The sequence below is a fragment of the Diplotaxodon limnothrissa genome, linkage group LG20 (assembly GCF_057381915.1).
Source record: "Diplotaxodon limnothrissa isolate DT_005_m linkage group LG20, D_limnothrissa_male_GT1.1, whole genome shotgun sequence".
Lineage (NCBI taxonomy): Eukaryota > Metazoa > Chordata > Actinopteri > Cichliformes > Cichlidae > Diplotaxodon > Diplotaxodon limnothrissa.
In genome coordinates, this window is record NC_140615.1 from 37943688 (window position 1) to 37958450 (window position 14763).

General features: G+C 40.3%; 2 protein-coding genes across 2 annotated transcripts; one reads left to right on the forward strand and one right to left on the reverse strand.

The window, feature by feature from the left end:
• Positions 1 to 323: 323 nt before the first annotated feature.
• Positions 324 to 3746, reverse strand: LOC146611450 (putative C-type lectin domain family 20 member A). Its single transcript, XM_085345619.1, has 6 exons — positions 3713 to 3746; positions 3080 to 3264; positions 2064 to 2265; positions 1585 to 1923; positions 1128 to 1219; positions 324 to 446 (listed from the first exon to the last, which is right to left on the reverse strand). Exons 1-6 carry the CDS (start codon positions 3744 to 3746, stop codon positions 324 to 326), a joined length of 975 nt encoding a protein of 324 aa, XP_085201745.1.
• Positions 3747 to 6659: 2913 nt separating this feature from the next.
• Positions 6660 to 13523, forward strand: LOC146611451 (polymeric immunoglobulin receptor-like). The gene is made up of 6 exons (XM_085345620.1): positions 6660 to 6696; positions 10517 to 10846; positions 11456 to 11776; positions 12110 to 12178; positions 12984 to 13213; positions 13500 to 13523. Exons 1-6 carry the CDS (start codon positions 6660 to 6662, stop codon positions 13521 to 13523), a joined length of 1011 nt encoding a protein of 336 aa, XP_085201746.1.
• The last annotated feature ends 1240 nt before the right edge of the window (positions 13524 to 14763 follow it).

The window sequence follows — 14763 nt, forward strand, 5'->3', positions numbered from 1 at the left end:
AAAATACATTAAACGATGACCTACCACCACATTTTCATCAAAGCAGTCTGAGCTGACAGATGCTCCAAAAATATTATAATTACAGAGTGTCCTATCACCAAATCCCCAACAAACCTGCTGTAGCTTCAAGTCCAAGTGTTAAAAGGTATGACTAACATCTGAAACTAGGTAAAGCCTTACTCAGTGACAGTAATCACAACATTTTTTATAGTTTTCTATTCATAAAGTTCTCTGAAATAAGATTTGTATGATTTGCTTTATTTGAGTTTTTCACACAAAGTACAGAATAATATGATAATATTTCACAATAGAGCCTGAAACTTTCAGACGATGCTCTTCCTCTTCGTTTCCTCGTCATCCTTTTGGAAGACCGATCCATCTGACTGCTTCCTCCAGCTCAGTTTGATGTCTCCCTGTACTCCCTGCTCCTTCAGCTTCTGTTTGATCTGAGACACACAAAAAAGTACTTTCTTGAATAACACTCACTCAGTCCATCACTCAGTCTTTCATAGTCAGCTTAATCCTATAGCTCATGCTTAGCTTTTAATGAAAAATGACCAACATTGTAATTTGACTTCGGCAGTTCAGTGTTATGAACTCCAGAGGAAAAGTAGTTTAATAAAGTTCAAGAGATTAGAGGTGAAAGATATGAAACATGATCTAAAGTTTCATCACATTAAAAAAATCCCTTATTTCTGTTTTTTGTTGTGGCTTTCAGACTCCGGTTCCTATTTTTAGATCGCTTTTCACAGTACTCGAAGGATTGCTCACCACAGCTTCATCTGCCAGGATGAAACAGACTGACACTCATGGCTCTTACATATAGTCTAACTGAGAACTCAAAACCTGACTCAGCCTAAGGTACATGAGCTGAAGGAGCCAAGGACAGAACCAGGGTCCTTCCTTAGAATTAGATTAGATTCAAATGCAGGAATCATCACATTGCTTTAAGCTTATATTCAGAAAAGTATATTGTTACAGTTTTGTGTTGACGCAGATACAGTTGGTTAGCATTAGTATGTGTCTGTACACATCACCAGTACAGACCTGTGTTAGACTTAGTGAGATCTTGGACAGACTCTTTGTTGTTTATTAATAAGTATACCTTAAAATGTGTCATGACTTGCCTGGTTCAGCATGGCTTCCATCACATCAGGGTGGGTCAGATCAGGATTGGAGTTTATCAGATTCACTCTCACCACTTGCTTGTAAACAGGCGCTTTGCAATAACCAAGAAGAAAAATAGTTACATAGTTATTACTGCATAAGAAACAGGAACAACTGCTTACAATGAAACAAATCTGAGTGCAATTTGTGCAATGCAGGAAATGTCAAATAACGTATGACCCAAGAGTCTGTGTACAACAATGGTAGATCTTCCCTTTACAGAACGGGGCACAAAGCAAACCATCAGATTATGATTATCTGCTCATTGATTGGGTTAACAGAACTTTTAATTGTGTCAGATTACTAATCGTGTCATACATCTTAAGCTAAAAACGTCTTTGTTTATATGAATGCGTTTTGTAAATTTTGGCTGACAGCAGCAGGATCAGAGGCCAGACTTTCTGAAACATGGCTTACCAATGTAGCAAACAAATTCTTTCATGGAGTCACAGGTCCAGTCCTCCCATTTTGCATTTAGTAAAAAGTTTGCTGCCACACAAGACTCGTGTCCCATCAGATTGTTAGGTTCAATAACTGTCCAATATCCTAATGAGGAGTTACTTCCATTTGTCCACTTCCAGGAATCTCTGAAAAGGCCGATCCACACCTTCACCCCTGCAGGTACCACCTCATCTATCTTCTGGTTCTCTGGCATGTTCCTCACACTGGCCAGGTCTGTGTAATGAAGTCTGCAGTAGGTCTGGGCCTCCGTCCACGTCATGAGATTGTCAATGTAGACAAATGTCATAGTCGACCCTGAAAACAGACCATACTCGAGTGCTGTGTACAACCGTGAATGCATTTTTAAGTGTGAAGAGTCAGGCTGTTGTTGAAACGTCAATAAAAGTTCGGCAACAAAAATTAAAAATATGAGCTGCTTTGTTGAAAATCCTCACCTCTGTTATCAGAGCAGACGAATCTGTAGAAACTCTCACAAGGATAATCAAACCACAGTCCATCAAGCATCAGTACGCAGAATTCTTTACTCATTACGTTGTCTGGTTGCCAAGGTGACCAGTTTCTGAACTCAGCCTCACTGGTTTCTGACATCGACCACCTCCAGCCATTGATGTCATCATACAGCCCGATCCAGGCTCGCTGAAAGCACCAACGGATTTGTTTCATTAGACATAATATCTATGAGTTAGGCTGTCAGATTGTCAGTAAGAAACTCGGTCTCAGGGCAGAACATCTCATTTTGGTATTTCATTACAAAATTGTGTAATTGAGTTTTTAAAATTTACTGAGATTTTATCAGGTTCACTAAAATAATTATTTGCTTGTAAATTTTAAATTCTTTGATGTGTACAAGCAAAAAAGATTTAAGCAGACGGATCCTAACCCTAACCCTGGATGGGATGCTACTGACCTAGCGGTTGTCAGCTATGTCTCCCTGCTTCTCTCCACAGCTGCCTGGTTCCACGTGAGTCTGGTCACCTTTGTCTGACCCACTCTCTCACACGTTCACTTATTATTCTGATTTTATCTGACTACACTTCGTGATATATTTATCTTTCAATCACATTTATCAGGCATTAACATTGATTTTTATGGAGTCAGAATTAAGTCTTCAGCAGTTCTGGGTGTAAGTGGTCACAACCTTTTTTTCCTTTTTACACCACACGTCCCAAATTCATTAGTTGATAAATAATAATTTTTTAGTAAACATCATGGAGTATGAGATGGTGGGGTTTTATTTTAGCAGATTTATTTTACACAATTCTTAAAACAGCAGTGAATCTAGTGTCAATGACTGCAGACGGAGAGGATGTTACATGTAAAACATAACCACACTGAAACAGAAAGCAGTGAAAATCTACTGAAATAATAAAAAAAAATCAATATAGTTCAGTATGTTTAAAGTTAAATAATTAGTTGGCAAGTTTCCAGAAGAAAAAAAAATTGAGTTTACATAGGCGTTCTCCATGATGCTCATTTTGCTCACGTCCACCATGTCGTTCAGCGTCTGCACATCCTGCATGTCGTCTACAGCAGCCAGGTCTGTGTATTTGTCCCTGCAGTAACTCAGCGCTTCAGTCCAGTTCTTCAGCTCATAAACAAACTGGTAGTGATGTTTGGAGGTGACGGCACAGAGCCCTGTAAAAACAGCATATAAGCAAGTATTTGGATTAAATGTGGTCTTAACATTTTAGCTTCACTGTTACATTACATTTCTGTATAATTATTGTTTGGTGTAATTATTAAAGAAAAGCAAAATATTGAAAAAAATGCATTTTTGTGATTTGAGAAAAACTGTGAAAGGGAGACTTTTTTATGACTACATTGAAGTGGCTTTATTATCATTTCAGCTGTGTGCAGTGGTACAGTACACAGTGAAACGAGACAACGTTCCTCCAAGACAATCACAGTCAACACAGGACCACATAAAGTGCAAAAAACAGTGCAACACCAGACAGAACACAACGATACAGACACAAGATGGTGTAACAATGACAGTGGGTTATGCAAAAAGTAAGTATACGGTAATAATAATAATGTAAAAATATTACATTTAATAGAAAATTAGAAGAATCAGACAACTTGCCTGTTGCGGCTATGATGAACAGAACTTTCTCCATCCCTGGATGTTTCGTGCTTTGTCCTTTAGTCTGTTGATATTCAGCAGCTGAAATGACTTTTTTATATTTGTCTCCATGCAAAATGAATATGCAAGGTATTTCCAAGAGCACTATGAATACATGAAAGCTATGAATGTATGAGTGTGTGCAGAGGTCAATTCAAAACAAGTCAAATCATTTTCATTTACATTCTTTATTTTGCATGAGGGAGGAAACAAATCCGCCTCTAAACTTTTCAACTAGAAACACTTTTATGACACTTCATCAAAATATGATGTTCATAGTCACTCTTACATGTACTGACATTTTATTTGTCCACTCCACTACACACACACACACACACACACACACACACACACACACACACACACACACACACACACACACACACTAAAAACTAATAACACTAAAAGCACATCTTGAGCCAAACTCGTGGGGACGGTCCCCACAGGTATAGTAGCATCTTCACATACCTGCACTTTTAAACAGCTTCAGTCTTTCTACTTGTACATGATGTTGATTCATGGATAATATCCAAATCCATGCAGAGCCATAAATCAAGCTGTGTGAAGCACTAGCTAGAGCCAGTGAGTGGAACCAAAGGCAAAACCAGAAATGGGCCACGCCCAAAAACATTGGTTTGCTGTAAGGTGAAAAGGCTCTTTGTAGTCATAGTTACAATAGCAAAACATGGCAGTGGTGAGGTAACATAACAACGAACTGACATCCATCATGACGGATTCAACAATCAGGCAAAGTGTGGCCTGCTGTTCTTTGGATGTTGTCCTGGCTTCTGTTGTGATCTACTTGAAGTACTTCAGGATTATTTTTGGCAGGCCAGTCCTGGGAAGGTTCACCACTACTCCAAGTTTTCTCAATTTCTGTTTTTTGTTTTTGGACATATTCAGCCTACTTTACTTTTACTTTGTCAAACAGACTCTATTTGAGTTACACTCAACAAAAATATAAACGCAACACCTTTGTTACTGCTCCCATTCCCCATGGGATGGACGTAGAGACCTAAAATTCATTCCAGATACACAATATAACCATCCCTCCCAAACAGTGGTCACAAATCAGTCCAAATGTGTGGTAGTGGGCACATCTGCTATATTGAGATAATCCATCCCACCTCACAGGTGTGCCACATCAGGATGCTGATCTGACATCATGAGTAGTGCACAGGTGTACCTCAGACTGCCCACAACAAAAGGCCACCCTGGAATGTGCAGTTTTTTGCACTATTGGGGGTCTGGGGACCCAGAACCGGTCAGTATCTGGTGTGACCACCATTTGCCTCATGCAGTGCAACACATCGTCGCATGGAGTCTATCAGATTGTCAATTGTGGCCTGTGGAATGTTGGTCCACTCCACTTCAATGGCTGTGCGAGGTTGTTGGATATTCGTGGGAACTGGTACACGCTGTCGTATACGCCGGTCAAGCACATCCCGAACATGCTCAATGGGTGACATGTCCGGTGAGTATGCTGGCCATGCAAGAACTGGGACATTCTCAGCTGCCATCTGCCCTGAACAATGTGAACCATGATTCATCCGTGAAGCGCACACCTCTCCAACGTGCCAGACGCCATCGAATGTGAGCATTTGCCCACACAAGTCTGTTACGGCGACGAGCTGGAGTCAGGTCAAGACCCCGATGAGGACGACGGGCATGCAGTTGAGCGTCCCTGAGACGGTTTCTGACAGTTTGTGCAGAAATTGTTTGGTTGTGCAAACCAATTGTTCCAGCAGCTGTCTGGGTGGCTGGTCTCAGACGATCTTGGAGGTGAACCTGCTGGATGTGGAGGTCCTGGGCTGGTGTGGTTACACGAGGTCTGCGGTTGTGAGGCCGGTTGGATGTGCTGCCATATTCTCTGAAACGCCTGTGGAGACGGCTTATGGTTGAGAAATGAACATTCAATGCACGGGCGACAGATCTGGTTGACATTCCTGCTGTCAGCATGCCAATTGCACGCTCCCTCATTGCTTGTGGCATCTGTGGCATTTTGCTGTGAGACAAAACTGTACATTCCAGGGTGGCCTTTTGTTGTGGGCAGTCTGAGGTACACCTGTGCACTACTCATGATGTCAGATCAGCATCCTGATGTGGCACACCTGTGAGGTGGGATGGATTATCTCAATATAGCAGATGTGCCCACTACCACACATTTGGACTGATTTGTGACCACTGTTTGGGAGGGATGGTTATATTGTGTATCTGGAATGAATTTTAGGTCTCTACGTCCATCCCATGGGGAATGGGAGCAGTAACAAAGGTGTTGCGTTTATATTTTTGTTGAGTGTACATTTTTTTCAACTGGCCTTACTTACAGTAATCAGTAAGTGAAGTGCCAGTCAGCAGATGGTTGCTGGTGTATTTTAATAAGATTTTTGTATATTCAGCACTTGTATATTAACTGTCAGCATGTAAAACTGATTCAAAATTGTGAAATAACGAAAGTGAGCTTATTTTGTCCAGTGAGGTCCCTCCCTACTGTAATGTTAACTGGAAGAGGTTGTGGAAGTTCAATGAACTCCCAGGAAACTTCCTTTATTTTGTTTATGACTTGCAGTTTGTGTGTGTGTGTTTGTGCTTACCCCTGCACTCTTTGTTGGCGATTGTTGAAAACCACAAAAGTTTACATCAACGCAGAAAAACAATAAAAATCTTTTAAATACGCTTCAAACTTGTCGCTTGCTTTTATTCCTCTTGAATAAATTACACACAGATCATATGGATTTACTCATATGAGAGAATTGAAATGATTTTGTGTGTGTGTACCTAAAATGTGCAAATGCACACAGAACAGACAGAAAGAGGAAGTAAATGTTAAATTAAAGCAGCGTCAGCTCCCGATTGATCAGACACAGGGACAAGCGACTGACAGGTTGAAGTTTGGATCACTTTGACAATGAAGCTCCTGCATGCTGTGATCTTCTTCTTATCAGGTGAGATCTGATGACCTTTGTATTGCTGTTGCTGTGTGTGTTTTTTTAATTAATCTTTTTATAATATTGATGCTAGCTTCTACACAGGGCGCAGAGGTGCTTGGTTGTGTTCCTGAATTTTTTTGACTTGGCTGATATACTGTGGGATGCAAAAGTTTGGGCAACCTTGTTAATAGTCATTATTTTCCTGTATAAATCGTTGGTTGTTACAATAAAAAAGTCAGTTAAATATGTGATATAGGAGACACACACAGTGATATTTGAGAGGTGAAATGAAGTTTATTGGATTTACAGAAAGTGTGCAATAATTGTTTAAGCAAAATCAGGCAGGTGCATAAATTTAGGCAACACAAATGGAATCAATATTTAGTAGATCCACCTTCTGCAGAAATGACTGTCACGGCGGGGTGCGCCGGTGTGAGGAAAGAGGTAGACCCAGATGCAGACACGGTGGAGACAAAACGTAGTTTCAAAAACAAAGCGAGCCTTTATTGGCTGATTGCAGAAGAAAAACAAGGAACTAGGGAAACTAAGGAGGCTATGAACACTGTGTTAACAAAAAGGCTGTGACACTCAGTGAAAAACTATGACAAACTATTAACACTGAGTAAACTAGAAAACACAGAGAAACAATGGAGTAAACCTATGAAAACTGTGGTGAGGTTAACAGACGATCTGACACTGACTGAGTGGAACACACAGACTAAATACACATAAGGAATGATCAAAGGAAGTAGAATCACATGGGGAAAACAGCAGACAACAATTAACATAATGACAGGACATGTGAAACTAAACATAACACAAAACTCTTTCAAAATAAAACAGGAAACATAAGGAGATCCAGACATGACTTGAACTTGACAAATAAAGAAAACTTGGACATGAAACATGGCAGAATGTAACCAGATAAACCAAAATGAAACTAGACTAAAAAGAATAACAAAACACCAAGAAACTCAGAATACTGGGTCACATGACCCAGGGCCATGACAATGACAGCCTCTAAGCGCTTCCTGTAGGTTCCAATGAGAGTCTGGATTGTGGTTGAAGGTATTTTGGACCGTTCCTCTTTACAGAACATCTCTAGTTCATTCAGGTTTGATGGCGTCCGAGCATGGACAGCTCTCTTTAACTCACACCACACTACAACTGCAGCTCTCCTCCACCAGTGTGTGAATGTGTGTGTGAATGTGTGTGTGAATGGGTGGATGACTGGGTGTGTAAAGCGCTTTGGGGTCCCTAGGGGGGACTAGTAAAAGCGCTATACAAATACAGGCCATTTACCATTAAGGCCTGGGGACTGAGATGGCCGTTCCAGTACGTTGTACTTGTTCCTCTGCATGAATGCCTTAGTGGATTTAAAGCAGTGTTTCGGGTCGTTATCTTGTTGAAATGGTAAATGGCCTGTATTTATATAGCGCTTTACTCGTCCCTAAGGACCCCAAAGCGCTTTACACATCCAGTCATCCACCCATTCACACACACATTCACACACTGGTGATGGCAGCTACATTGTAGCCACAGCCACCCTGGGGCGCACTGACAGAGGCTGGTTTTCAGACCCCCGCTCTTTCACTACTCAGGTTAAACATGATATACAAGTCCCTCGGGTAACTTAAATGTAATTGTTCGCCTTTTTCAGTGGTTTAATTGTTCCGGAGTAAATCGGTTTGGCTGAGATCAAAGTTATTAGATTATTAGATTAAATAAAACTTTATTAATCCATCGGGTGGGTTCCTCCGGGATTTTCACACAGCTGAATAAACGTTAAACTGAAAACTGTGAGAAAAAGTGTGAGACGGTCGAGAATTTACGCCAGTGTCCTGTTATATTTTAGATAGCAAGGAGCAGATGGCCGAGTTTATTAAACTCCACCAAGACAGCGGTGACGCTGATCTGAAGGCTAGACCGTCCCATTTCACAGCCTCGTACTTCCGGCCTTCTCGGCCTTTGAAGGACCCGGCCCACGTAGACCGCGAAGGCAGCCGACGTTTTGGGACACAGCCCTAGAGTGTTACTACTCCTGTCTATGATAGCAATAACCTAGGTGTTGAAGCAATCGAACCACTGCTCCAGTGGCCATAGCAAAGTAAGCTGAAACCCCTTATAATACTGTTAAGTTTTGAAACTGTGTATCAGCCACCAAGTCCAAATGTAATTGCTGGAGTGTTTCAAAGCAGAGTCCAAGTATGTAAACAAACAAACAAACACAAAAAGATGATGTAGTTCAATAAGGACTACTGGTATAACTGAATTATTGAATGAGAACAGACAGAAGGCTACGAATAGATAACAAAACTCCCGTCTCCGTGCAACAGGTATTACGTCATTATCCAACGGGTAGAGGTCAATGAGGTTGCCTCCTTATTTATCAAAGAAAAATAAAATTATTGAGTTAAATGAAAGTAATAATCAGCATTTCGGTACCATAGCATTCAGACTATATCGCTACACTCGGAGGGGAAAAGCAACGTCTTACGTGGATCCCGACTGCGCCTCTATACCTGTATGGAATGTTTGGTACCTGCATTTGGTGTCATTGTTTTATTTGTAATAATTCTTCATGGGGCTTCCGGAGCCTTTGGGAGCCTCTCAATGTACTGTTGAGCCTCGTCCACAGAGCTGAAAAACTTTCTGGCGCCGCTGGCCTGCGTTATGCGAAGCTGTGCTGGGAAGAGGAGAGCCGGCCTCTTTTCCCAATAACTCACAGAGAAGGTTGGAAAAGAAGTGAGTGGGGCGCCCACTTTCAGTGTCTTCAGGCAGTCCAAGGACGCGGATGTTCTGACGCCTATGACTCTCCAGGTCGGTGACTTTGTTCTTTAGCTGGTTGTTGTCTTTGCGAAGAGCGGCACACGTGCTTTCAAGGTCAGCGACTCGTTGGCTGAGGTCTTCAGTTGCAAGCTCCAAGGACAAAACTCTCTCGGCCTGTTCCTCTTGGGCTTGTCGTACCTGGTCCAGTTTTGAATCGAGGGTGTTAAATGAGGTCTTAAATTCAGACACCAACTCATCTCGGTGCTGCTGGAGCAGCGTAGTGATACCCTCCAGTGTTAAGCTAGCGTCCTCCTTTTTGTTTGTTTGGAAAGGATTAAAAGTGTTCAAAACACTAGCAAAGTAGTTACGAGTGTAAGCGACTTAAAGGTGGCAGTTGAAGGGGTGAAACTGGTCAAAGCGGAGTTAAGTTCACCGGAGCAATTCGTTCCTGCGTCTACTCGGGTCGCATGCTGACCGGAAGTTCCCTGTCTTCAGGTCATTTGAGAGTTGTTTTGAGACCCCCATGTTGCTACTCTTCAGAGAAAATTAAAACAGGAGGGAAACTTACAATTGACCCCCTTAAATACTCTTTCTCATTATTGGATTCACCTGTGTATGTAGGTCAAAATGACAACAGTGCCCAAATTTATGCACCTGCCTGATTCTGTTTAATTAATTATTTCACACTGTCTGTAAATCCAATAAACTTCATTTCACTTCTCAAATATCACTGTGTGTGTCTCCTGACATTTTATTATTGTAACAACCAACGATTTATACAGGAAAATAATGACTATTAACAAGGTTGTCCAAACTTTTGCATCCCACTGTAGGTGCTTCAGACCTGCACTGGTTAGCATGCTGTTAGTTTCCCCTGTCAAACCTACGGTCACAGACAGAGGGAGGCAGAGCTGTCTGTTAGGGCTAATTCACCGTTTAGCTGTCACAAGAAACGCACAGCTCGTGACCATGGCGCAGACAAACAGATCACATTTTGTACCCGTTTAACATCTTGTATTGACACTGAGCTGAATCACCTGATTTTCACTGTTTATCTGTCCAACAGGTACAACTGGGTTTGTCAAAGCCAGCATTTGGGTTGCACCTGAAGGAGGGAATTTATCACTTCATAGTTACCTCACTGTGTCTGGAAACACAAAGTTCTTCTGTAAGGAAAAATGTGAGCGAGCAGAGAACATTCTCATTAAAACAGATGGAACCACAGCTCAGAGCGGCAGATGGAAGGTTGAATACAAAAATGCATCTTCAGGAAGAGGAAAGCTGTCTTTCACCATCACACATATGATCAAGTCTGATTCAGGAATGTACCGGTTTGGTTTGGGTCAATCTTCAGCTCCAGATTCATACTCAGACATTGAGGTCAGAGTTTCCAACGGTGAGTTTCTATCAAACGTCATTGAATTCATAACTGTGGAACGCCAGGACTGCCAAAATGAATTAATTAAATACATCATTAACCTCTGAAGCCCCAAGCCTACCTGATCTCCTGCCTTTTGCCCCCGTATCAGGGGGGGTTGGGGCTTAAGAGGTTAAATAATTAATTAAATGTGTGAATAATTAATTAATTCAATGTGTCGTGAATATTTTTTTAAATTAATTATTTCCAATTTGAATTAATTATTGCCACATTTCATTAATTATTTAATGGTGTATTTAATTAATTCATTATGGCTCTCCTCCATAATCCACCTGCTCTCATACCTGCATAAACTCTCAGGCTAAATACAGACCTATTTTAACTCAGACATTTTAACTAGTTATTATCTAATTCATAGATTACACTGACTTGAATTCACTGAATACACTGTATTAAAATGAGTTCAACTGATTTTAATTACACTCAAAGCAGACTAGATTATAACACACTTTGGGTAATAACACACTGAAGCTCTGCGTTAGACTAGCACAGGAAATGTTGTCACTAGAGTGTAACAGCTGACAGGAAGTACAGACAGTACTTAATGAGTTTTCATCTATTTTATAGAATTTAATAAAAGCTCTGGATTCTTCCGTGCGCAGACTGAGGGAGAAGAAATCTCATTCCCATGTTCCAATGCTGTCCATGGACAGAGGAAGTTCCTTTGCAAGAATCCGTGTAAAAAAGAAGGAAATATTTTCATTGACACAACTAACGACAAAGCCGAGAATGGCAGGTACAGCATCAAATACACAAAAGGCTCTGCGTTTGGACTGTATGCAGCCATCAGACAGCTGACCAAGTCTGACACGGGACAGTACTGGTGTGGTTACGGCGACCCTTTGTCTCCTGACTCATACTACACTGACAATATTTTTGTCGTAGAGGGTAAGTTTCTTTACCAAATCATGACAAATTTCTTTGTGTATTTATAATTGAATGTGTTTCAAAATCTGTAATTAACCATTTTCACCAAAATCATTATGTTTCTAACACACACACAGACACACACACACACACACACACACACACACACACACACACACACACACACACCATCAATCCTTGAAGAAGTTTCCTAGTTGGATGTCTACAAATGATATTCATCAGAACATTTTGTGTTAGATTTTACCAATAGGATTATTTAATGATTATATTTTCTTATTGTCATATTGGGTATTGATTTTGTATCTGATTGACTGTTTTGTTTATTGTTCACAGCTTCAAAACCTTCTGCCTCCACACCTTCATCGGGTCAAACTGAATCTGCGAGCAGCAGCTGGGGTCGAGGTGGGTTGCAAAGCAGTTGCAGCTTCACAGCATCTGTCGGGAGGTTAAATGAAAATTACATCCTATTGATCTTTATGGCCGTTCGGAGCGGACATGCTCCGTTTTGCGTAACTATTTTTTAAAGCCTGGTAGAACTGCAACCACATAAGCTAGCGTATTATTATTATTGCATATAAACAGGAGAAAGTGTACTTACATCTTATACATTCAGCTTGTGCTAGTTCACGGTTTCCTTCCACATAAAGCTTTGCAAAAATTGCATGAAAAGCATTTGCAGCAACAAAAACACAATATTCCAGAAACACGCTTTGCCGATCTGACCGTCAGCACGATCTAGCTGATGCCCCAAACCGGAAGTGAGGTCATTTTCACGGAAAATGTTTTTTCCTATAGGGCATTTACAGAGATATGCTGGTGTTTTTAAAATTCATGTTTGAGTTTAAGCCTTTCTGTGTAGTTTCTGGGATGCTTAGAATTCAGATTACACTGTAGGAAATAATTGATTTTGATGCACATGCTGTTTATTTTGCAAATTTGCATTATAACTTGGCTCTATCTTAAAGGTTTAAAAGACATTTTCCAGTTGGTGAAGGTATGTGTGCTGGCACTGAGGTCAGCTGCCCTTTCAGGTTGTGACCAGCTTTGACTAAAGTAATTAAGATAAACTAATGAGATACTTGGCTTAATTGATTATAGTATTGATTCTGTATTTTGTTTCTATTCAGTACTGTTAACACAATTAACTTGCTGAATCGTACCAGCATTTTCTTTAATTGATTAACTACTTTGTGTTGATTGTTTGCAGCTTCAAACCCTCCTGACTCGACACAACAGACAACAACACAGAGTCACACTTTCACTGCAGGACTCTCCAAACCGTCATCAGACTGTCCAGGCTTCTTCCTGCCTCTGGTTGTGTGTCTGTCCTTGGTTGGAGCTTTACTGTTGTGTGTTGGTCTCCTGCTCTACTACATTAGTAAATTGAAGAGGAAAGCTGTATTAAACATCAGAAACAATGACTACACGGTCATGAAGGTGAGTTTCCTTAAATCATTTTGCTTTTTTAAAAGTTTTATTATGATAATCACAGAAACCAAAGAAAATAAAAATCTGTTTACTGCTTAAATTTTCTGATTGACACGTTTCACCACGTTTTCACCAACATTGAGCAGTCTGAACAACATCAGCTTCAAAGTCTGATCAGTGTCTGAGAGAATAAACATAATCTGTGTGGAAGCACAAGGACACACGGTCATTTGGATCAAACTGATTCAAGAATATTAAATATGTTCTCGGCTGAAACTTGTTCTTTTATTTTCAGTTGTCTTCTATCAACGATGATTAGACTCCTTCCTCTGCACATGAAGACTCCAAAAGTACCAGGAACAGAACTACCCTGCATTTATAAAGATGAACATGTAAAAGTAATGCTAATGTTGTGTAGCTTAAGAAGTTTAGTCAAAATTTAATTTTCGTGAAAACAAAACAAAAAATCTAATTGAAGTGTGTGCAGCATCTTTGTTTTTCAGTCAGAGCCACCACACTAGTAAAACGTCAACGTGATGTTGGCAAAAATGCCATAAAATCTTAAGGATTCAGTACATTAAATGTCAGCTGTGTTTCCAGAACCACTAAAAACTGCTGTAATAAAACCTATACTGAAAATGGACAATCTTGACAAGACACAAATGAAAAACTACAGGCCGATCTCAAATCTCCCATTTTTAAGTAAGATCATTGAAAAAGCAGTTTCTCAACAGTTCAATTACTTCTTAAAACAGAATAACTGCTATGATGCCTTCCAGTCAGGTTTTAGACAGAACCACAGCACTGAAACCGCTCTGACCAAAGTGTTCAATGACATATGTCTGAATACAGACAGTGGAAAAATGTCAGTCTTAGTTTTACTGGATCTCAGTGCAGCATTTGATACAGTTGACCACAACATATTACTCAAACGACTGGAGAACTGGGCAGGTCTTTCAGGAACTGTACTAAACTGGTTCAAAACATACGTAGAAAACAGGAAATACTTTGTATCAATAGGTAACTTCACATCTGAGCAGACAAGTATCACATGTGGAGTTCCCCAAGGTTCCATCTTGGGACCCCTTCTGTTTAACATTTACATGCTCCCACTGGCACAGATTATAAAGAACAACAAAATAAACTACCACAGCTATGCAGATGACACACAAATATATATCACAATGTCACCAGGAGATCGAGGCCCTGTACAGGCTTGGAACAAACTCCCAGAAAGCCTCAGATCAGCTGAAACACTCAGTTTATTTAAATCCAGGTTGAAGACTCACCTGTTCTCAGCTGTATTTGAATAAAGCACCAAATCCACACTTTTAAGCTTAAATTTCAAAACTTATATTTTAACTACTGATTTTGGTTCTGATTTTATCTACTGTTCTGATTTTATCTACTTTTTGATCAATTTTAAATCATGCTTTTTATTGTTTTTGTTTTTTAATGTCTTTGTAAAGCACTTTGAATCACCTTGTTGTTAAATTGTGCTATACAAATAAACTTGCCTTGCCTTACATTACAAACCAGTGGCTGTTTACATTGTTGGT